Source organism: Paroedura picta, chromosome 2, assembly GCF_049243985.1.
Source record: "Paroedura picta isolate Pp20150507F chromosome 2, Ppicta_v3.0, whole genome shotgun sequence".
Classification (NCBI taxonomy): domain Eukaryota; kingdom Metazoa; phylum Chordata; class Lepidosauria; order Squamata; family Gekkonidae; genus Paroedura; species Paroedura picta.
The window spans coordinates 44,275,944-44,298,900 of record NC_135370.1 but is presented as its reverse complement, the minus strand read 5'-3'; the positions used below and the strand labels follow the sequence as shown (position 1 = coordinate 44,298,900).

The following is a 22,957-nucleotide window of genomic DNA, read 5'->3' as shown; positions in this document are numbered from 1 at the left end:
TAGAGGGTGTCACCTCAAGGGTCAGACATGACTCGGTGCTTGCACAGGGGATACCTTTACCTTACAGTCATTCTCATGCATATTCGGAATCTAAACATTGGCTTCTCAAATTCTTGTTTTATGACTTAGTAAATTGACTCCCTGGAACAGTTCTTTGCTTCCTTCCACTGCAGTCACTGGAGCCTCTGATTATTCCCCATTGAGTTAAGCAAGTGTTGGCAAGGAAGCTATTTCTAATGTTAAAAGGGCTTGGCCATCTCTCCCTTGTCGTAAACCACATTTCTGAACAGTTACAGCATGCAGAATTGCAGCAGTAATATCTAATCCCTATTGTGACAGTTCCATTTGATAATTAGATATATTGGTTAATTTTAATTGATTGGAACAAAATTTGAAAATATGGACACGTAAACTTAGTAGATAATTTGTTGGATTCTTCACGGTATCCAAGAGAATTCCTACCACCTTCATATAAGGTGAAGGAAAATGTCTACCATCTTCACCACTGTCGCATGCGGATTGGATCCAGACTAGTTCATTACTAGATTGCACAAGTCGTGATTGTACTTGGCTTTTGAACAAGTGTGTGTGTTTATTTGTTTAGATTTGAATTTATTGACTGCCCCTCCCTCCCAGCCAGGCCAGCTCGAGATGGTTTACAATCACAGGATCATAGAGTTGGAAGGGGCCATACAGGCCATCTAGTCCAACCCCCTGCTCAACGCAGGATCAGCCCAAAACATCCTAAAGCATCCAAGAAAAGTGTGTATCCAACCTTTGCTTGAAGACTGCCAGTGAGGGAGAGCTCACCACCTCCTTAGGCAGCCTATTTCACTGCTGAACTACTCTGTGAAAATTTTTTCCTGATATCTAGCCTATATCGTTGTACTTGTAGTTTAAACCCATTACTGCACGTCCTTTCCTCTGCAACCAACGGAAACAATATCCTGCCCTCCTCCAAGTGACAACCCTTCAAATACTTAAAGAGGGCTATCATGTCCCCTCTCAACCTCCTTTTCTCCAGGTTGAACATTCCCAAGTCCCTCAACCTATCTTCATAGGGCTTGGTCCCTTAGCCCCAGATCATCCTCGTCGCTCTCCTCTGTACCCTTTCAATTTTATCTACGTCCTTCTTGAAGTGGGGCCTCCAGAACTGCACACAGTACTCCAGGTGTGGTCTGACCAGTGCCGTATACAATGGGACTATGACATCTTGTGATTTTGATGTGATGCCCCTGTTGATACAGCCCAAAATGGCATTTGCCTTTTTCCCCACTGCATCACACTGCCTGCTCATGTTTTGTTTACAATCCACAAGTACCCCAAGGTCTCGTTCACACACAGTGTTACCTAGAAGCGTATCACCCATCCAGTAGGCATGCTTTTCATTTTTGTGACCCAGATGCAGAACTTTACACATTTGCCCATTTTTCCATTGTGTTCAGATCTTGTTGAACTCTGTATCTATCTTCTGGAGTATTTACCAGTCCTCCCAATTTGGTGTCAACTGCAAACTTGATGAGTAGTCCCTCCACCCCTTCATCTAGATCATTAATAAATATGTTAAAAAGTACCGGACTGAGCCCTGAGGTACCCCGCTACTCACCTCCCTCCAGTCTGATGAAACACCATTGACAACAACTCTTTGAGTGCGGTTCTCTAACCAATCCCCTATCCACCGAACTATCTGAAAATCCAGATTGCAGTCCTTCAATTTATCCATCAGAACGTCATGGGGAACCTTATCAAAAGCTTTACTAAAGTCCAAGTAAACTACATCAACCGAATTTCCACGATCCAGCAAACCTGTTACTTGGTCAAAAAAGGAAATCAGGTTGGTCTGACAGGACCTGTTGGAAACAAATCCATGCTGACTTCCTTGGATCACCAAATTGTCCTTCATCTTTTCTTGTTACAATGGGTTTCCCTGGCCAATCTTAGGTCACTCTCAGCTTTGGCCTTTCTGATGATCTACAGTGCCTAGTAACCTGTAGGTACTCTTCTTTAGAGCTCTGTCCTTCCCTCCATTTCCTGAACATTTCTCTTTTCTTTCTTAGTTCCCCTTGAAGTTCTCTGTTCATCCAAATAGGCTTCTTAGAGCTCCTGCAGTGTTTTCGTCTTTCTGGGATAGTCATTGATTGAGCATGCAATAGCTCTTGTTTGAGTAGCGCCCACCCTTCACATGCTCCCTTCCAGTATTCTCATCCATGGTATGACACTCATCATGTCTCTGAGTGTATTAAAGTTTGCCCTACAAAAATCCAACATCCGCGTCTGGCTACAAGCAATAAAACTCATAAAAACAGAATAAAAGTTGCACTAATAGCAGTATAATCCCATTAATTCCCTCCCAAGACACCACTCCAGACCCAGTTCCCGAGCTACTCACTTTTTTTGTCCTGTAGAAAATCACTTTGGGGGGGGGGGTAAGAGCAAACTTTCTTAGACAAGTTTATCATAATACAGAATATATAGGCCTTTATTTCTACTGATGATAGGAATCCTCATCTCCCATGTTGAAGGTAGTAATAAGTGGAGGTAAAATGCACAAAGCTTCTCTTCAAATGTGTGTTGTGTGTATGTTGCATATTCAAATTGGGACCTGTTGGACATTTAGGGTTAATCAGTGCCCTGGATGGGCATGGACACAGCTATGCTTCCCAACCATGTTCTGTACGATCATGTTCTTGGGTTTCTTGAAACCTGAGGACTGTTTTTTTGGGGGGGGTGTCTGCTCTACAAGAAGTTGAGAAAGGCTGGTTTACATTGTACATTACTTTTGTAAGCCTTTCTGGATCCTCACTGGAGAAAAAGAGGAATAAGAAATATAAATTAAACCTGTTGAGGCAATATGGTGAAGGTAGCAATCAACATCTTATTCTGTAATTTATGATATTTTTAAAAATACCATATATGGTCATATCATCCAATAATAATTAAGTCCCACCCATTCAGGAAACTCTTCCAGGGCCGTCAAGAAACCCCAGGGTTTCAGAAAACCCTGGTCGAGAAAGCCTGCTCTAGGTAGTTTCTCCTGCCTTGTTTGTGAATAGCCCAGGTTTGCAACTTTTGTGACTGGTATATGGAGGCCAGTAATGTCATTTATGGTTTCCATGTATATTATTGTTTGTGCCCCCACACTTACCTTTTGCTTAACTCATGAACACTGCATGTGAATCTGACGTGATTTTGGAACATAATGTATACAGCATTCGAAAATGTGTCTATTAAAATAATTTGGAAAATCTTTTATTGTTAAGAGCACTAAATGTGATTTGTACCTATATGGAACCTTGTTCACTTTTTGCAAGTTAACAGACATTCTTTATAACGTATTCCACCACCACTTCCAACCTTCAAGCCTGCTTCTGCTTCCATAATCCAACTAAATGTATTTTAGCATACACATCTGATTTGTTTAATGCACTCTTTATTAAGTGGCTTTTACATTATTAAATTCTGGAAAAATGTTATTTTTCCCATCTGTATGTTTTTTTATGGTACAGCAAAAGAATGAGGCAGCTGTTAGACCATAAAATGCACGTGTTTAACTTCAGGAATAGGCATCTGAAAGTGCCTAGGCAGGCTTAATCTATGTCATCGGACTTCAGTTGATGAATTGAAAGAAAAAGTAAGCAGTTATGACCTGAACTAGGGTTGGTCATACCATTACCACCATTCATTTAATTGCTTATACGACTGTTTAAGCTTCAGAATTCTCCAGTCCTCGCTCACTTCAATCTTTTGCTGCTCGGAACAAAGACAGCAACCATTCTGGAATTAATTTTAAGAAGGCATAATTAAGGACAACAGTTATGATGTATATTGGTGCATAAATTTATTGCTATAACTATTGAAAGGCATGCTTGATTCACATAACAAACCCCAGCTGGAAAGTGGGTGTTAATGGCTTTAGAGGAGATACTTAGATTTTATTTTCAAGAACTGTTTGATCATACTTGCACACTACATAATTTTTTAAATGGCAGTGACGCACTTCCTTACTCTTCTGCATCAAATGAGGACGCAATAGAGAATCATAGAGTTGGAAAGGACCTCAAGGGTTATCTAGTCCTACACAATGCAGGAACTCACAACTACTTGTCCATGCCCAAGTGATTCTTGCACCAAAAATCTTCAGAATCCAAACTGGCCTGGGGGAAATTCACCTACCAATGGTGATCAGCAATTTCCTGGGTATGCAAGGAAGGGCCACATGAGACAAATATTGGCACATCCTTCCTGCCCATCCAGTCAGTATCTACCTAAATTAATAAAATCAGCATTTCTATCTGATGACTATCTTGCCTGTGCTTAAAATCTTCCAAAGGAGAACCCACCACTTTCCAAGGAAGCCTGTTCTATTGAGGAACCACTCTGTCAGGAACTCTGTCTCCTGGATGTTTAGCTGAAAATTCTTTTGAATTAATTTCAACCCATTGGTTCTGGTCTGACCCTCTGGGACAACTCTGCCCCATCTTCTATATGACAGCTCCTTAGGTATTTGAAGATGGTTGAAAGGTGACATTGTTTGGGGACAAATTCTACTTAATGAAAGACTTTGTGGGAAAGCTGTCCCATTGATTAAACCCTTATCTTATTACTTGGGATTGGCTGAAAAAGTATAATACAGTGGAAATATTTATTTATTTATTTATTCTTCTTTGGTAATATTCCACGTAGATTTGCCACAGGCTGCAGGCTGCTTAGAGAAATGGCAGGGGCTTTTTCAAGGAGCATAGAATGAGTGGGGTAGGAGAGGGCTCACCAATTTTAATTTGCCCATGCACCTAGATTGTATATAAATCAAATGATTTCCCCTTGTGTATTTCTGTGACTTTAATAAAATTATTAAATGTTTACCTCTTTCCAACCCCAACCCAACACATGTTCCTTTGCTGGAAAAGTGTGATTTTTTAAAATCAGACCAATAAGATATATATTGCCATGCTGGTGTTTTGGTTTCAGGTGCTCTCTTTGACCGTTTACGCACTGGGAACTTCACTGCCCCAGCTCCCGTTCAGGAGCAAATATCGGGGACAGGTGATGCGCATTGGGCCAAATGCTCCTCCGTGTGGGTGCAGGAAGAGGTGGGGCAACCTGCCACGACTAAAACGCCAGCCTGCAGCCCGGCATGAAACCTCCAGTGCATAAACGGTCTTTGAAAGTTATCTCCTGTTACTCTCTAGACCTATTACTTAGAGTTCTCTACTTCTGCAGCCTTCCCACTATTCTCTGTATTTCTCATGTATAATTTGAATAGTGGAACCAACAAACTGGGCAATTGAGGAGGATACTTTATCAAATATTGAGAGAAGGGATAGGTGAGGGGGGAAACTAGGCCCATTACATTCTGAAGAATATTCTGAAGAAGATGACAGTGTTCAGCATAATATACATTCCTTTATGTACTAGAAATCTCTTGGTTTCGTCTTCAGATCTGCATGTCTTTGTAAACTTGATCTGTAGCTGAGCTAAGCAATTTGTTTAGCACCAATGACTGTGTTTGAAAGGCAAAATGAGATTAAGGGCCTCTGCTAATTAGAGGGTTTTTTAATGCATGTAATTAAGCTATTGTACAGATGCCACATTTCAGTTAGAAGATATATTACAATTATTGTAAAATATTCTCATTTAGAAATTGTAACCTGGGCATGAGAAAATGAGCCGCCACTGGGGAAGAGAACTTGATTTATGAGTTTAGGAACAAGAGTTTAAAAATTGGGTGTTTTCAATGATTTAATTCCTAATTTTTAAGAGTTTTGTTGCACTTTAAATCTTTAATGGTCAGTATTAAGACCTCTTTTTTCAAAAAATAATTCTTCTTTTGAAACTATAATTACAAAACTTTCTGCTGATGAATGTATCTATGGATTTATAACAACCAGCATTTGCTTATTCTTGGATATAACACTGTTCTAGAAAAGGAGTGATAGCTTCACGTATTACACAGCACAGTCATTTCTGAATCATCAGCTTTGGTACTTGAGGTATTGAGAACCAGCATGGTGTAATGGTTACAGTGTCAGACAGAGATCTGAAAGACCTAGTTTCAAATCCTCACCCTGCTATGGAAGCTCACTGGATAATTGGGTCCAGCCACTGACTCTCAGTCTATCCCACCTCACAGGCTTATTGTGAGAATAGTGGGGAAAAACAGAGAGCATGATGTTGTAAGCTGCTTTGTGTCCTGATTAGTTGGAAAAGCAATGTACAGATATTTCCTTTCAGTAAATATTAAATCATATAGAGCAGTGGTCCCCTACCTGCGGTCTGCGGCCCGATGCCGGGCCGCGAAGGCCTTGGCGCCGGGCCACGGCTTCTTCCCTCCCCCGCCCGAAGCGAGAAGCTCGCCAGGCCACGAGCAAATTGGCCGTCGAAGCGGCCGATTAGCTTGCGGCCCGGCAAGCTTCTTGTTTCAGGCGGGGGAGGGAAGAGAAGCTTGCCGAGCCGCAAACTAATCGGCTGCTTTGGCGGCCGATTTGCTGGTAGCCCGGAGGGGCCGTGAGGTGAAGCCACGGCCGCCGGCATGGCGGCGGCGCAAATGCACATGCGCGGACTGCTGCGCACGCGTGTTTACGCCCCTGCGCGCGCGGGCCCCCGGGCCACCCTCTCCCCACTCTCCGGAGCAGCGGTCCGTGGCAGCCGAAAGGTTGCAGACCGCTAATATAGAGAGAGATGCTTAAATTTATAATCATGTTATAGTTATTAAGGAAAGCCTCACTTTGGCCCACAGTCCAGTTTAATGTTTTGCAGCCCCTGTTTCTTCTGGTCTTTCCTTTTTTTTTTACCTCTGAGAAACCCCTGAAACATTCTTCAGGGTTCTTCAGGGCTCAATTGTGCACAGTATAGCTGAGAATCATCCCTGTGTACATGCCCAGCCAAGCACCGCCCCTTCCTACCCCACCAAGCCCATCATTGGCCATTTTGAGAGTGGGCAGGTTGACACGAACATTTATGATCAAATATCACACAAATGTTTAACACAGTTTTAAAATATATAAAAATTAACTCCCACCCTTTTGGTAAACCCTTCCAGGGCTGTCAAGAAACCTCAGGGTTTCATGAAACGCTGGTTGAGAAAGCCTGCCTTAGGCTCCCTGGTTAGCGATTAAGGGATTGAGTAATCTGGGCAGGCATCTGCAGAGAGATAGGATGCCTTATGCTTCTTATGAGAAGAGTCCTGCTTTCTTTTGGAACTATATTGACATGTTCGGTGAAATGTGTACACTATACATACAGCAGGCCAGCAGAACTGCGGCTTCTCTTGGCTAGAGGTCAGTGGGAATGGAGATTTACACCAGTCCCCCTTCCACTGCTCCTCACTGAGTCTCCCAAACCATTGGGAACAATACGGAAGGCAAAGTTGGAGTGCGAAAGATAGTTTGTGATACAGGATGTCTACACGACCTTTGAGTGCAATCATTTTCCTGAGCCTAGAAATCTCTTAATTCTTTCTTTGCTCCAAAATATAAATCATATATGGAGACATTACCTCTTTTATTAGAAGATTAGAACAATAATGACAGCCCTATCACTCTTTTACCGGTGAAATTTTAGGCATCTGTGATAAATTATTTTTACAGCCATTCAAATGGGGTCAAGCTTTTTCTGTATTTTAGTAATCTGCTTAAAACTAATAAGTTAAGATGCAGTATGAGGTAGAGAGAGTTATAATACTTTTTGGTTATAGTAAGAATACTTAAAAAAAACACTCTTTTCCTCTGGTTACTCTATCTTTGCTGTTCCAGTATTATTTGCTATGAATATCTATACCAGGGGTACCTCAATGCTGGCTCTCCAGATGTCCATGAATGTCAATTACTGGCAGGAGCTCATGGTAATTGAACATCTGGAGGGCCACAATATGGCCACTCCTGATCTATACTGTAGTTGACTATATTAAAATATTTGGGAATACAGATGATCAGCTTATCATGTGGATAAGGTTTTTTTTGCCATATGGATTGTATACTTGTATGAATTCCTACAGTTGTGCTGTTTGGGGAATATATGTTTTTTCATATTATAAACGTTGGGGGTTTTACCAGATGTAAGACATGTCTGTTTCCTTCATAGCTGGATGTTCACCTGTATTAGTCACTCTCCAGCTGGAAATGTTAAATTGGAAATGTATTTTCCCCAAAGTTCTTTGACTAGGGCCTTCATTGAAGGAATCATTTGTCTTCCCGAATTTCTTTCCATTATCAGATTTTACAATATGAAGGATCGTTTATGGGCACGAGAGATTTAAATTCTTGCAGATTTTGTGAGGGCCTTTGTTTGTTGGTGTGTTTGTTCTGTTTTTTTTTTTTTTACTAAGAGATTAATCTCTCTGAACATTTGTTTGTTTATGTGATGTGTGATTGATTGGTTGGTGTGCCTGTGTGTGTGTGCTTAATCTGTGTAGTATCAACCTCCCCCTCCCCATTTTTCAGAGATACACACAGACAGTGAAATGAAGCATTTTTTTAAAAATGCAGTTGAGTAAAGAATGTACAAAGGGATGATTTAAATTATATAGAACAATACTTTATTAAACTAGCATCAACTATTTATTTCTGCTATATATACTTGAGTATAAGCCTACTTTTTCAACACATATTTTTATGCTGAAAAAGCCCCCTAGGCTTATACTCCAGTGAGGGTCCCACTTACCTGTTATCGTTGCTACTGTGGTATAATTAGGTGCCTCAGCTAAAAAAGATTGGTTTATGCTCGAGTATATATGGTATTTCCTTTACAAAAAATAAACAGGAAGTAATGGCAAAGCCATGGAAGGGATGAGTGCAACAAATATATTCATGGCAGAAGAAAAGTCTAAGGCAATAGCATTATTGCAACATAAGGTTGTCCACATTGTACCATGTTTATACAGTGAATAACTGACAAGATTTCTCCAATTTTACTAGTGGTGGGCTGAGTCGTCTCTGCTCACCCTAGATTAGGTTCTGCATGCCTCTGCCCTCCAGTACATTATCTCACCAGCACCTATGCAGATGTAATAATTTAAGTCTCTTAACTGTGCTTAAGGAACTGGGAAAAGGCTGCATTATAGGAAGCATACCTTCCTCCCCATGTAAATTGCTCTCTTTCTCAACCATAATTAAACTATTCCTTAAGGCAAATAGAGTGATATGAATCTAAGCTGTCTATGGTGAAAGCTGACTAGCTGCTAAGCCATAAAGTTACACTGTAGAGTTAAAAAAAAGTATTTTTGCAGGGTTTTTGCATTAGACAGAGCAGTGTTCAGAGTACTTTAGGCAGAAGAAGATCACCCTTTTTTACTCCCTTGGCTTTCTCTTTTCAATTTCCATCCTATTCTGGGAACTTCAGTTTTTAGGTGGGCCTGAGGTATTTTTTTGCAAATGAGGTGGTTATGGGGGAAGAGTCTAGTTCTATGGAGATGTGGATGTTTTATTCATCCACACCTGGAGTCATAATGACCGTTTTAGTTGAAAAGTGTATTTCTAGTATTTCATCCCAAATGCATTTCCTTGGTACTAATTCCTGATCATTTCAATGAATCACCTTCTTTGTAGTGAGATTGAAATCAAAATGTTAGCTATAAACAGAAGTGCCAAAGGAATGCCATGAGTCAGAGTGCAAGAGGTACTCTAGCTACAGCTGTTTTTTCCTACTCAAAACACAAAGATGTTATTAGTTGCCTTTAATTCTGTTCTGCGGGAAGTTACTATTAAATATATTAAAATAAGTAGTCCATTCTCCTGTCTTGATTTTAGGTTAGCATAAATCAGCCTTTCTCAACTTTTTTACCATTGAGAAACCCCTGAAATATTCTTCAGGCTTCAAGAAACCCCAGAAGTGACACAATCAGGCAGAACATGGTTGGGATGCCTAGCTGTGTACATGTCCACCGGGGCTCCTCCCCTTCCCACCCCCTCCAGCCCCAGGGAGGCAATTCGACATGAACATATATGGTCGTATCACCTGATAATAGTTTAATCAATTTTATGTGTGTATGAAATTAATTAACCCCATTCAGGATATCCTTCCAGGGCTGTCAAAAAACCCAACAACCCAGGGCTGAGAAAGCCTGTTGTAGATGGTAATCATAGAATCATAGAATCATAGAGTTGGAAGGGGCCATACAGGCCATCTAGTCCAACCCCCTGCTCAACGCAGGATCAGCCCTAAGCATCCTAAAGCATCCAAGAAAAGTGTGTATCCAACCTATGCTTGAAGATGCTAAAATCTTTCTTTTCCTGAGAACGTGCAGTCTCGTAAAATGGATATTGAGTAAGTGCTTTTCCTTCTATTTAGACTACTAGATCCATCTACAGATTTCAGTATCAGAAAGTCAATCTATGTATTTGACTGCCATTTTGGCACTTGACAGAAATTGGTTCTGAAATGGTGCCTTATTAGCAAATCTCATATTGTAAAGGAATGGACAAGTTTGAATAAATGAATCCTCCAGTGAAATACGTTATTGACAAATAATCTTTTTATTATATGTTGCTTGCTGCGAGGGAAGAATAAAGTTTGATTGAATGCTTGTGTCTACATAGCTAGTAAAAAATGTGGATGCAATCTAGTTTAATTTTCTAGTAGTAATTGACAGGCTTCAATTGACAAGATGTTAGCAGTGCAGTCCTAACCAGAGTTGTATACTTCTAACTCCATTGAAGTCAGTGGGCTTAGAAGGATGTAACTTTTTAGGGTAGTAATATGAAGTGTGCAGCCTTTTAGCAAACATTCTACATTTGCTGCTATTACCTAACACTGTATTGATGTTCAGAAACCATAATGAATTGGAGAAGTAATATTTTGCTATATCTGAGACGCCACAACTCTGTGTTCACTCTGTTGTGCACCTAAAGGTAAAGATAAAGGTATCCCTTTGCAAGCATCGAGTCATGTCTGACCCTTGGGGTGCCCCCCTCCAGCATTTTCATGGCAGACTCAATACGGGGTGGTTTGCCAGTGCCTTCCCCAGTCATTACCGTTTACCCCCCAGCAAGCTGGGTACTCATTATACCGACCTCGGAAGGATGGAAGGCTGAGTCAACCTTGAGCCAGCTGCTGGGATCAAACTCCCAGCCTCATGGGCAGAGCTTCAGACATCATGTATGCTGCCTTACCACTCTACGCCACAAGACGCTCTTGTGCACCTAGAGCTTCGTAAATGTTCCCTTTTGCTAAAGTGGAGCTGTTGATGCAGGCAATAAAGTTAATTGGGAATCCCAGGAAAGTGAGTTTCCTTGGCTTGCACAGGATGAATTTTTGTGTGCATGACTTCTACTAGTACAATGGTTCTCAACCTGGGGTTCGAATGACCCTTTCACAGGGGTCGCAGCAGGGTGAGCAGCTTGGTCGGGGGGGGGGTGCTGCCATTGTTGCCGCTCTTCCTGAAGGCACCCAACAATTTATAACCAATTTATATACAATCATGAACAATTTATACAATTTATATACAATCTTCACAGTATTGGTCAGTTTTGGTTTAATTTCTGTGAATGAATACTTGCATATATTTATGGTTGGGGGACACTACAACATGAGAAACTGTATTAAAGGGTTGAGGCATTAGGGAAGGCTGAGAACCACTGTGCTAGCACAACAAATGACCTTTACCTTTATAGGTTTGGTGGCATGGTTCTCAGTAGAAACCTGCTTCTCCCTTACCCCTCTGCACATGCACAGATAGTATAATCGATTTTTAATGGAAATGGAAATGGAAGATCTGTTTTGTGCCTGTCACAGATACATCATCCCTTTTCATCTGCTAAATCAGGTTCTGTCATAAGCAGAGGTGAAGGGCTGAGTGGGATGCATATGCAATTCTGGTTCATTAGGCTGCCCTAACACTGTGCAGGTGTATATCTGTGAGGATGGAAAGGAAAAAGAGGACTTTGTTGTACACTACAGAGATTTTTCTGTGTGCAAGTATTGATCATGCCTATTGTGATTATGAAATGAAAAATAAGCTTTCGAGAAGACTTAAGGCTTGTTTTTGTTTCCTTCTCTATAGCTCTACCGAAAAATCATTTCCCTGGAGATCAACAGGTACAATTATTTATATGTATGGTGTACATCTAAAATGCAACAGATTTCATAAAATTTCACTCACAAGTTAATAACTATGCAAACTGAAATCAGTGTACTTTGTTGAATGCAAGTTATTATTGATATTATACATATAGAAATATTTTAAACAATAAAATACTTTGAATGTTTCTGATATATGTTTTTGTAAGAGTAGTGTTGTGATGAATCTCTGATGCTTGCTTTTAATGTTTATGTCATTTAAGTCATCATAGCTTCCTTAGCACCCAGTGTTAGCAATTTACAAGGGATTTGTCATGTGATAATTACGTACACCCTATCACGCCCGTGCAGGGGGGGAAATGGACCATAAGTGCACGTTCTGTTTCAGTACACAGCTCTGCTGTCTACAGTGTGCATGTCGGAGACATGTGGTGTCATTAATGGTGTTGCTGCTGTGTCAGTTGAAGTAAGCTGAGGCCTTCTTTTGTGGTTCACATGGCTACCAATTACAGTGACATAAAGCTGCTATTTGAGATCTTTTGTATTGCAGACGTTTTCAAATAATGTTCCGTAAGCATCAGTCTTGAAAGATAACTTACATGAAAGACAGTATGCATGCGAGTACCATCTTTTTCTCTGTAATGAACATGTCAGTTTGCAGGACCTGAGTTAAGTTGTTAATGGTAGGATTGGGGGGGGTATTAATAGGATTGCCATAAGTAAGAAATAACTTGATGGCATATTTTTATTTTTTTATTTTTTATTTATTTATATTTCTATACCGCCCATTCCTTCCTTCCTTCCTTCCTTCCTTCCTTCCTTCCTTCCTTCCTTCCTTCCTTCCTTCCTTCCTATATTTATTTATTTATTTATTTATTTATTTATTTATTTATTTATTTATTTCTATACCGCCCATTCCTTTGCAGCTCTGGGCAGTTTACATTGAACATTATATAATACAAATTACATGGAACGATATATAGTACCAACAGTATGTAACATAAACTTTCATAAACAGTATGTAACATAAACCACATTATAAATAACAATTAACAGTAACATTGGGGGTTTCTGTGCGATCTAAAGGAGATATATTTTCTTCTAATTCTGTTTTAAGTCAGTGAGCTTTGAAGGATCTAACCCCACTTGTGGTTTGCATTGATTTGCTTGATTGCTGACCCCAGAGGGGCTGGCTGGCATCCCTCAGTAAGTGAAAAAAAGCTATTTTTTATGCCTTGCTTTTCGCTACTTGAGGGGGTCCCAAAGCAGCTTACAAACACTTTCCCCTTCATCTCCCCATAGCAGACAACCTGTGAGGCAGGTGGAACTGAGAGAACTCCAAGGCAACTGTTATGCAAGAACAGCACTAAGAGAACTGTGACTAGCCCAAGGTCACCCAGCTGGCTGCCTATGGAAGAGCGGGGAATCAAACTCCAGATCAGAGGCCACTGCTCTTTAAGCACAGCACCACGCTAGCTCTCATAAAGATCTAAAAATGTCAGGAAATTTAATCCGACATAAAAATTTTCTTTTTAACTTTTCAGTGGGGAGAACAGACATTAGGCGAGAGACTGAAATATTTATATTTGTTTTAGTATTTAAACAACATGAAATGCATCATTTATAGTTTAGTCTAGGCTTGGGTAGCCACGCTTCCTTGCTTGGCCCCTTCCTACCCAGCCATAGAACCTCGATCTTTGAAGGGTTGAGTTTCAGACGGCTGTGCTTGAGCCACCTCGTCACTGCTTCCAGGCAGCTGGCTAATACTTCTGGTGGAGAATCAGGGCAGCTTTCATCATGAAGAAGAGCTGGGTGTCATCAGCATATGGAAGGTAACTGTGCTAGTTGGGTGTGTGCACCAGTTGAACAAGAGGGCGCATGAAGATGTTAAATAGGATCGGGGAGAGGACTGCTCGTTGAGGGACTCCACATGCAAGCTGGTGGTAGCTTGATGATCTCTCCTATTGCAACCGAAGGAGGTCATCCGTCAGGGCGACTAGTGCTGCTTCTACCCCATGGCCAGGCTTGGAAACCTGACTGGGATGGATCTAAGACTGAAGCTTCTTCTAAGAATGCTGACACATTGGATTTCTAGATCAGAATAATCTATATCTTTGCAACAAGTATTTTATGGTTTTTGAATTGTAAGTCGCCAGCCAAGAGTGGTGATTAACAACAACAACAACAATTTGAGATGGAGCTCTCTATGTGGGAAAAGAAACTCTGCTTCACACACCAAGGTACTTCCAGGGCTGCAGAGTAAAAAGCTCCTGCTCTAGTGTGGTGGGGAAATGTATTTTCAGAAATGGAAGAGAACCCCTGGGTTTACTGTTGCTTGGAGGTGGGCAAAGGGCAGACAGAAAAAAAAGTTTCTTTAAGGTAGGAGGGTTTGAAGGAGAACAGGAAAAGTTCTCTTTTGATGAGGAAGCCTAACTCAAAAGGTTGGAGAGCTTTTGTAAGACTGAAGAAAGAAGAATTCTCACTGACCTTGTCTTTGTTTTGGGCTGAGACTTTGTTTTGAAGCCTCCACTCTTCCTAGTCGTCTTTAAGCCTTAAAGATGCATTGTGGATCTTGAAGCTCTCCAGGCCGTACCTGGAGGCTGGCAATTGTGGCAACGCAGTTATTACATAATACATGAGTCAAATGTAGGCGGGGCTGGGGTGTGGTTAGATCATTTCGGTTGTGGTGATGCAGGAGAAGGGGAGCCTGGCAACGTTGCTTCCTGTGATGTGGGCGTAGGAGTGGCCTGCTCACGTCCAGTAGGAGTGGCTAGGTGATATTTGAGGGGCTCCTCCATGGTCAAATGGTTGGAAAAGCTGATATATATAAAACTTTATACTATATATTGAGAGTGAGTAAAATTTTGTCTTAAAACATTTTACCCATTCCAGAAAGCCTTTTTGAGTACTTCCCAAAATTCTCCAACTAAGGAAAAAATTATCAGGGGAAAAGAATTCTGTTGCTTCCAGCATTTACTCCTTGTATAGGAATTATCACTATCTAATGCTGCAGATTGCATTATTTAAATACTTTATTCTATGAACAGTATGCAGCTAAAATCTCATTTTAAAATGTATTTGATTCATTCTCAAAGACATGAAGTTTCATAGGACAGGTTTGTTTGGTTTGGCTTTTAGTGGACTACAACATTTCCCAAATTTTTTTCATTAGAAAAACTTTAAAGGCTCTTTGAGGGGAAAAAAGGGTAAAGCTCAGTATTGTAGGTGGGGAATTTCTGGGCCTTTATGTCTCTAGTCCTAGAACCATAATTCTCTGAAATGTGCAGGGCTTCTTTAGCAAGCAAATCGACATCATCATCATCATCATCATCATCATCATCATCATCATCATCATCATCATCATCATCATCATCATCATCATTATTATTATTATTATTATTATTATTATTATTATTATTATTATATTTATTCCCCGCCTCTCCCGACAGGCTCGAGGCGGGTCACAACAACTAACCCCATTAAAATTCCCATTAAAACATTCATCTAAACATGACGGCTAAAAATCCCATCCCTCCCCCAATTATTAAAGAGGTGAAGAGGAGGATAGGGGAGTAGCGTACACTCCAACTCCTACTCCTAGGGGGGGGGAGCAATGTCCCTGATTTGCTGACCCCAGCCTCAACCATAGACCTGGTGGAAGAGCTCCGTTTTACAGACCCTGCGGAAAGCTGACAAATCCCGCAGGGCCCACAGATCACCCGGGAGCTCATTCCACCAGGTAGGGGCCAGGACTGAAAAAACCCTGGCCCTGGTCGAGGCTAGGCGTGCTTCCTTCGGGCCGGGGACGTGTTCACTGGGAAAAAAAACAACCATAAATGTGCTTGAAATCAGCTCATCATGCAGTCTATTTTACCCTAATTGGACATTCTTCAATCCATTTAAGGAATCTTAGGGTTTTTCTGCATGACAGATTAGTACTGGTAGGATCATAAAAATTAAGGAAAGAACCAACAACAACAACAACAAAAATCCCTACTTCAGTATCACTCTCATTTGGTGTTCAAGGGGGTGGCAGGTTACAGTGGATGAGTGACAGGGTTGTGAGTGTCCTGCATACTGCAGGGGGTTGGACTAGATTACCCAGGAGGTCCCTTCCAACTCTATTCAATGATTCTAGAGTTCACAGATGTCTTTCATTCCCAGATGGCAAAGAGATCTATTTAGAACTGCAGAATTTGCCATCCATATTTGCCTTTGAATGAGGATTTAAGAAATTGCTTTTTGTACCTTTATTTCATTTAGAGCTAGACTTTTAGCTCAGACCAGTAGAGATACATTTGGGGGGACATTTGTGACTCTCTCTTTGTTGCCAGGCTTCAAGATGGTACAGAGTTGCTTTCAAGATGTACATTAAGCTTCAGCTGCCTCTGCACCAGCTGTATTTACCTTCCTAAAATACATTAGCTGTGGGAGCAAAACATTCACAATAGGTTTGTATTGCTGAAATATGACCAGTGTGCAATTTACAACAGAACTGCACAGATTGAGTATCTCAGAGAAGTACCCTTTGAAGTACAATGCAGTGGCTGAATTGCAAGGTTATATAAGTAGCTTTCTATTTCCCTTGTCTTGAACCTTGGCAATCTAGATTTGATGTTAGGGGAGCAGAAAACTAGCCATCCAACCCTGTGCACGTATAAAACATGTAAGGATGCCACTCCCCAGGTGGGACCTGGGTATTCCTTGGAATTATAGTCATCTACAGACTAAGGAGATCTGTTCCCCTGGAGAAAATGACTGCTTTGGAGGGTAGACTCCACAGCATTGTGCTCTACTGAGGTCCTACCCCAAATCCCGCCAACTTCGAGCCTTACCCCTAAAGTCTCCAGGTATTTCCCTACCCAGAGCAGGCAACCCTAAGAACACAGAAGCATGATACATTTGTCTCCTTCTCCATGTTGCGTATGAGAATTTAAAGAAAAGGAAACTTGGAATCGGGGAATGCATATCTTATGGATTCAATAAGCTGTTAGGGGATTTAGTCACCTAAAGCAGTGGTCCTGCAACCTTTTTTAGGCTGTGGACCGATGGGTGTGGGAGGGCGATCCGGCGGCTGCACCTGTGCACCTGCACATGCACAAACGTGCGGCCGCAAACACACATGTTCAGCAGTTTCGCACATGCATGCACGGCCGCAAATGTGCATGCACGGGCCAGGCTACGCATGCACGCATGCAAGAAACTGCCACGCATGCACATTTGTGGCCGCACTTCCCTCTCCCCCCCTCCCGCAAAAAGAAGCTTGCGGCCTGGGGGGGCAGGGAGAGGGAGCCACGGCCCGGTGCCGGGGCCTTCGGGCCGCGGCCTGGTGGTTGGAGACCACTGACCTAAAGAACTTGGAGAGCTCCTGATAGAGGTGATTAAAAATGGAAGAAGCATTTTTTCCTCCTATGCTAATTATCTCCTCCCGTAGACTGTCTTTACTTCAGAGTAATCAGGGCCCTTATAATCTTATATTAACTTTGAATGGTGCATGATAAGAGGATAGATTCTTTCCAGCACACCCCCCCCTTTCTTACTCCCAAGATGTTATATAGGGCTTCTGCAGATGCTCACGCACACACACACACAACTAGCACAGTTACCTTCAACACGCTAATTGTTCTTTGGGCCACTGGCAAGGAGAGTGCATGTTAAATGCGAATATTTGTCTGCATGCCTGCAGTCCCCTAAGTAAGAAGAAATGCTGACCTTGCCAGTGGGTGGCCCCATTTTGCTGCCACACTGTGTGACCATCAAATTTGCTGCTGCAGTAATTAATTCTACCTTTAAAAAAAAAAAGAACCACACTGAACGGGCAGTCTGCCCTAGAACCTTCGAGTAGTTCCCTTAAATCACCTGTTAGTTAGGCAAAAGGATTGCCCGGGGTTTAACATGTCAAATTAATTCATCGAGGAAGCAGTTCCCACTTACGAATTTTATGCCTTCTAGTGCTTTTTCTACGGTGCCTTTATTATTCAAACTATAGGAGCCTTTGAAGCAAGGGTATTTGTTTTATATCCAGAGTACAAGAACAAATATCAGAGCTAGCAATGCAGTCATCAACATCTGCTTCAGAATTTTCCTACTTAGGAAATATGTAATGTTCAGCTTTGGAAGCTGAGAAGAAAACAGCACCTGCTTAACACAAAGAGGTTTTTTTTTTTAGCATTGAATGTTCATATACAAAAGTACTTCTGTCACACAATTACTTACAATTACTTCTTCCTGCAGCTTATTTTAAGTATTAGAATCTTTTCTGCGTGCTTAGTAAAATATAGTTAGATTAGATGTAGTAAAGCTGGAATGGGACAGGGCTCACAATGGATCTCTCCTATTCTCTTCCTTTTGCCTACTGAAAAGCTGGTTCTGCATATCCAGAGACCAGTATTATGAGCCACTTCACCATCTTCAGTATTTTCCCCTCCAGGGGGGCAGCTTTCTAGCTGAGCACAAGGCAGATCTTTGCATGGTGTTCCCATTTTATACAGTGCCCATTATCAGGAAGTGTAGAAGGCCACCTTCTGTCATCCACCTTATGTAAGAAATGCAAGGCCATTCCATTTAGGTGGGCAGATGACAATTTTTATGACTTGTGTAGTTATTTTTTCCTTGTCCCCACTATTCATCTTATGCAGGTCTGTGATCATCTCATATGTACTGCTTTCTACTACTGTGATGGATGAGAAAGGTGATATATAAATAGTCTTGCTTTAAGGAAGGCCTTCATTCTCTGTAGTATGACCCATGCAAGAGCTATAAAGGATCTATTGTCAAAGAAATGAGGAATCTTTACAAGCCTAGAAGTCATACTGAGAATTTATTTATTACATTTATATACCACCTTCCCCTGAGGTTCACGGTGGTTTACATGAAACATAGGGGAACAGGAACAATACAGTGAACTCAGTAACCATATCATATGAATAACAATAACAGCTATAACAGAGAGAACAGTGATTTTAACAGCAAGATGGTTGGTCAGTTCAGGGTGTTTGATTCATAGGAGGGGAGGTTCAGGGGCCCAGTAGATTTGGCTAGTTTTGGTTGACCTCAACCAAATGCCTGATGAAAGAGCTCCTTTTTGCAAGCCCTGCAGAATTTTTAAAACTCTATCAGGACCCTGATCTCCTTTGGGAGTTTATTCCACCAGGTGGGGTCCAGGATAGAGAAAGCTCTGGCCCTGGTTGAGGTCAAGCAAGCTTCCTTGGGGCGCTAGGGATCACCAGCCAGTTGGAGGTGGCAGAGCGTAAAGCTCTTTGAGGGGTGTAGACAGTCCCTCAGGTGTATGGCCCTCAAGATGATTAACAAAACCTTAAGAATCAGGATACATGAAAACTAGAAACCAAGCTTATTGAAGGAAACAATACAAATGTGTGGGATGCTGAATAAGAATACTCAAGCAATACAGTACCAAACTTTAGAAAGCTTGCTAAATGTAACCAAATTTTCTGAACACCCACACCATGAGCAATTTCTTCAAGGAAAGCATAGCCTAAGAAATTAAGCAAGAGGATAGACTAAGGCTATTAACAGGTCCAGACATTAAATCTACACCTGAAGACATTTTACCCATCTAGGTTGAACCATCTAAATCAGGCTTTCTCAACCAGGGTTTCATGAAACCCTTGGGTTTCTTGACAGCCCGTTTTCTAAATGGGTGGGAGTTAATTAATTAGGTAGATATATTATCAATATGTTAAACATTTATTGGGTGATATGACCATATATAGTCATGTCAACCCACCCACCCCTCCCAGAATAAGAGGGGACGGGAACAGGAGGTGGGCATGTACACAGCTATGCTTTCCAACCGTATACATGATCAAGCCATTTCTGGGGGTTCTCAAAGCCTGAAGAATATGTCATGGTTTTCTCAACAGTAAAGTAGCTGAGAAAGGCTGATCTAGGCGAAAGAGAAGAGTAGTGAGGAACAAATCTTGCTGTGGTTTGAAAATAGAGACACTGGATAGGTTCTATGGCAGCACACAGCAATGAAGCCAAGTGGAAGTGTGATGGAGGGGATTCTGGTCTCAGTTATAGGACCAGTGTCTTGAACGAAAATGTCTTTGTTTCAGGTTTTAGGAAAGGGGCTTGGTCTGCTGAGTTACTTAAATTATAAAGGAAATTCCAGGGGAAATTTCTCAATTTCAGGCACATGTTGGGTGTCCTTAAATCCAGGTGGGGAAGAGTATATTTTAGGACAATTTGAATTGTGACCGGGGAAGTATATTTTTGTTGGGCAAACCAGACTGCCTTAATCACTGTAGCAGGACATTCCTGCATGCGTGGAATGGAAATGTGTGCACAGTTCTCTGGCAGAATGCTAATGCTATAGGGCACCTCTGTGGCTAAAGGAATACAGATTAATAACTGAAAAGCCTTGATTAACATTCTTGTAGCTCAATACTGGGTGAAACTTGGCTTCTCTCTGGAATACCTGTTTTCATTAATAAGTGTGATGGAGTTAGGTGGGGTCCTGTTTACCCAGTTGGCTCTCTTCTGCTTGTTGTGGTGATAGGCTACATCTTGTCAATACAGGCCAGTATCCCCATACCTATGTGAGCCTCTGGCCAGTATTATATTATTTTTATTATTATATATATATAAGGTCACTGATGAAGGAATCTCACTGAAAACGGATATTACCTGGATTCCGTTTTGATAGAAGTCCTACAGAATAAAGAAATAAGGAAAACTACAAAAAGGACACTTCTTTCTTTTATGAATATATTTATTGTATTGCCATTGGATAGGTCTGTTTCTCTCTGTTTGGTTTAATTATTAGACCGTCCTTCCTATATTCTTGTATTACATCTTGTTTATGGCCTGTGCAAAATTAAGGAGAAGAAAAACTGGTGATGTATCAAGAATGGAAGGGAACCCCCCTCCCCCCCCAAAAAAGAAAGGGCAAAAGAGCCAAAGATGGAGGCTAGTTGGCAGCCAAATATTTAGACGTGGGGGGGAAGGGTTCAGTTTGAAGGAAAATCTACATACACCTCCCCTCCCCCAATATGACTGAGGGAATGAGAAGTCCCACAAGGTGATAAAGTTCATTACTCTTGATTGCTGCAGCCTCCCCCATTCTTTTCCTGAGAGTCCCTCACCACTTTTATTAATTTTTCTCTTGGATTTTACTTTTTGTAATCATGGATATTCTACAAAACAATATGAAAAATTATGGCAAAATACACCGTTTTAGGTTGTCTATAGAACTCCAAATGTTAAAAAATGATTGTTGATGTCGGGGACAAGCAAAAGGGATTAATGTTGAATTGTTTGTGTGCACGTGCTTGTGTGTGTGTGTAAAATTAGGAGTTGTTCCCTTTTCTTTTGTTATGTATAACGTACAGAATAAAACTGAGAAGAAATGTGGACAGAATGAATTCTGTGTCTGTGTAAATAGATGCAGGTATTATCCGTAACTAATGAAATTCTGCTTTCAGATTTGCCAAACACGGGTGTAAATAAACTCAGAACATCTGAGAGTGTTCATATAACTTCTTATCATGTTGGAACAGAGCCAGAACAAGGGAACCTCTACTCACCGGAGCAGACATCGCTCCATGAAAGTGAGGGTCTGTTATATATATCTTTTGAATAAATGGAGGTTTACTGTTTCAATCATTCCTTCCCTTACCTGTGTAGTAACTCCAGTTTTGTTATGTTTTATGTCCCCAGGATCAGTGGGTAATTCAAGAAGCTCAACACAGATGAATTCCTATTCAGACAGTGGATATCAGGAAGTAAGCAGTTTCCATAATAACCAGAATCTTAGCAAGGGAGAAAACAGACAGCAGCATTCCTTTATTGGCGCAAATAATAACCATTTGGTGAGAAGTTCAAGGGCTGAAGGACAAGCTTTAGTTCAGGTACATGCAACAGAGTCTGAATGTCCTTTTTTTTTTACTAAAAAAAAAAGAGGGCTTTTAGGGGTGCAACATTTAGTTAATTGAGCGTTAACGCCATTTGAACCTGCAAACACTGCCCAAAAGCAGTCTTTCAAAACTTTCAAAGATACTGACAGCTGGTATTGCCTTAGAAAAGGTACGTGAGATGGAGCCTGCTAGGGCATGGATATCCATAATGTAACAACAACAAAAGTACCTTTTTTTCTTCAGAATGATTCCTTTAACTGCTTGGCAACCATGCAGATTTAATTGCTCAAAATTCATATGAATGTGGATGTGGATGAGAGCCTAAATATTTTATTTAGTGCCATTCAACTTGTAAATAATAACACAATGAAAGATGTACATCTCTCCTTCCATTCATTCAGAGGAAAATATTGTTTTTGTTGTTCTTAACTGTAACTTAACTAATGAACTGTAAAGAGGTTTTGTATACAATGTATTGATTAGACTTAAGATAAAAAAGTTGTAGAGAGCAAACAGAAAGGTAGCTCAGAGAAACAAGATCAAATGCAAAAAGGAATTTGCTTCTAAAACTAAGATTTACGTGATATAAGTGATATCTTAAGTGATTTAAGTGATATCCCTAATCCATTGGCCAGTTTTTCTCTCCTCTCTCTCTTACAGAATTAATGTCTGACCTCTCTCTGAACAAGCAGGGAAAGTGGGGAGAGTTATAGAATAGAATGCCATCTTTTTATTGTAATAATGGGGTATTTATGGGGTTTTATGTGATCTTACTGTGATTTTATATTTTATTGTGAACCGCCGTGAGACCTTTTGGCAAACGGCGGTATATAAATCCAACTATAAATAAATATAAATAAAAATATATTTGAGACGGAGAACCAGATGTATATCTGCACTATAGCCTGTTTTATACTGATGTTCCTTTATGGCTAGAGCTGCTTGTAAAAATGGGCATGAACCTAAACATTCTAGTTCAATTTTAGGGTTTGGAGTGGCCTCCAGACCAAACCCAAAATGCTCTGAACTAGCCAGTTCAGATCCTCCTTTCTCCAAGCTGTGGCCTG

At 41.0% G+C, this 22,957-nt stretch overlaps 1 protein-coding gene across 9 annotated transcripts in view; it reads left to right on the top strand.

Annotated features, from left to right (window-relative positions):
- Positions 1-22,957, top strand: part of PKP4 (plakophilin 4) — a 149,221-nt gene that overhangs the window by 67,326 nt on the left and 58,938 nt on the right. For 5 of the 9 annotated variants that reach the window (XM_077319989.1, XM_077319984.1, XM_077319982.1 and 2 more), the window contains 3 exons: positions 11,996-12,030; positions 21,459-21,590; positions 21,694-21,884. In XM_077319989.1, coding sequence (XP_077176104.1) covers positions 21,726-21,884 — 159 coding nt within the window. In that variant the 5' untranslated portion in view covers positions 11,996-12,030; positions 21,459-21,590; positions 21,694-21,725. The remainder of the gene's footprint in view (positions 1-11,995; positions 12,031-21,458; positions 21,591-21,693; positions 21,885-22,957) is intronic. The other 4 variants (XM_077319983.1, XM_077319986.1, XM_077319988.1 and 1 more) reach the window with 3 other exon arrangements.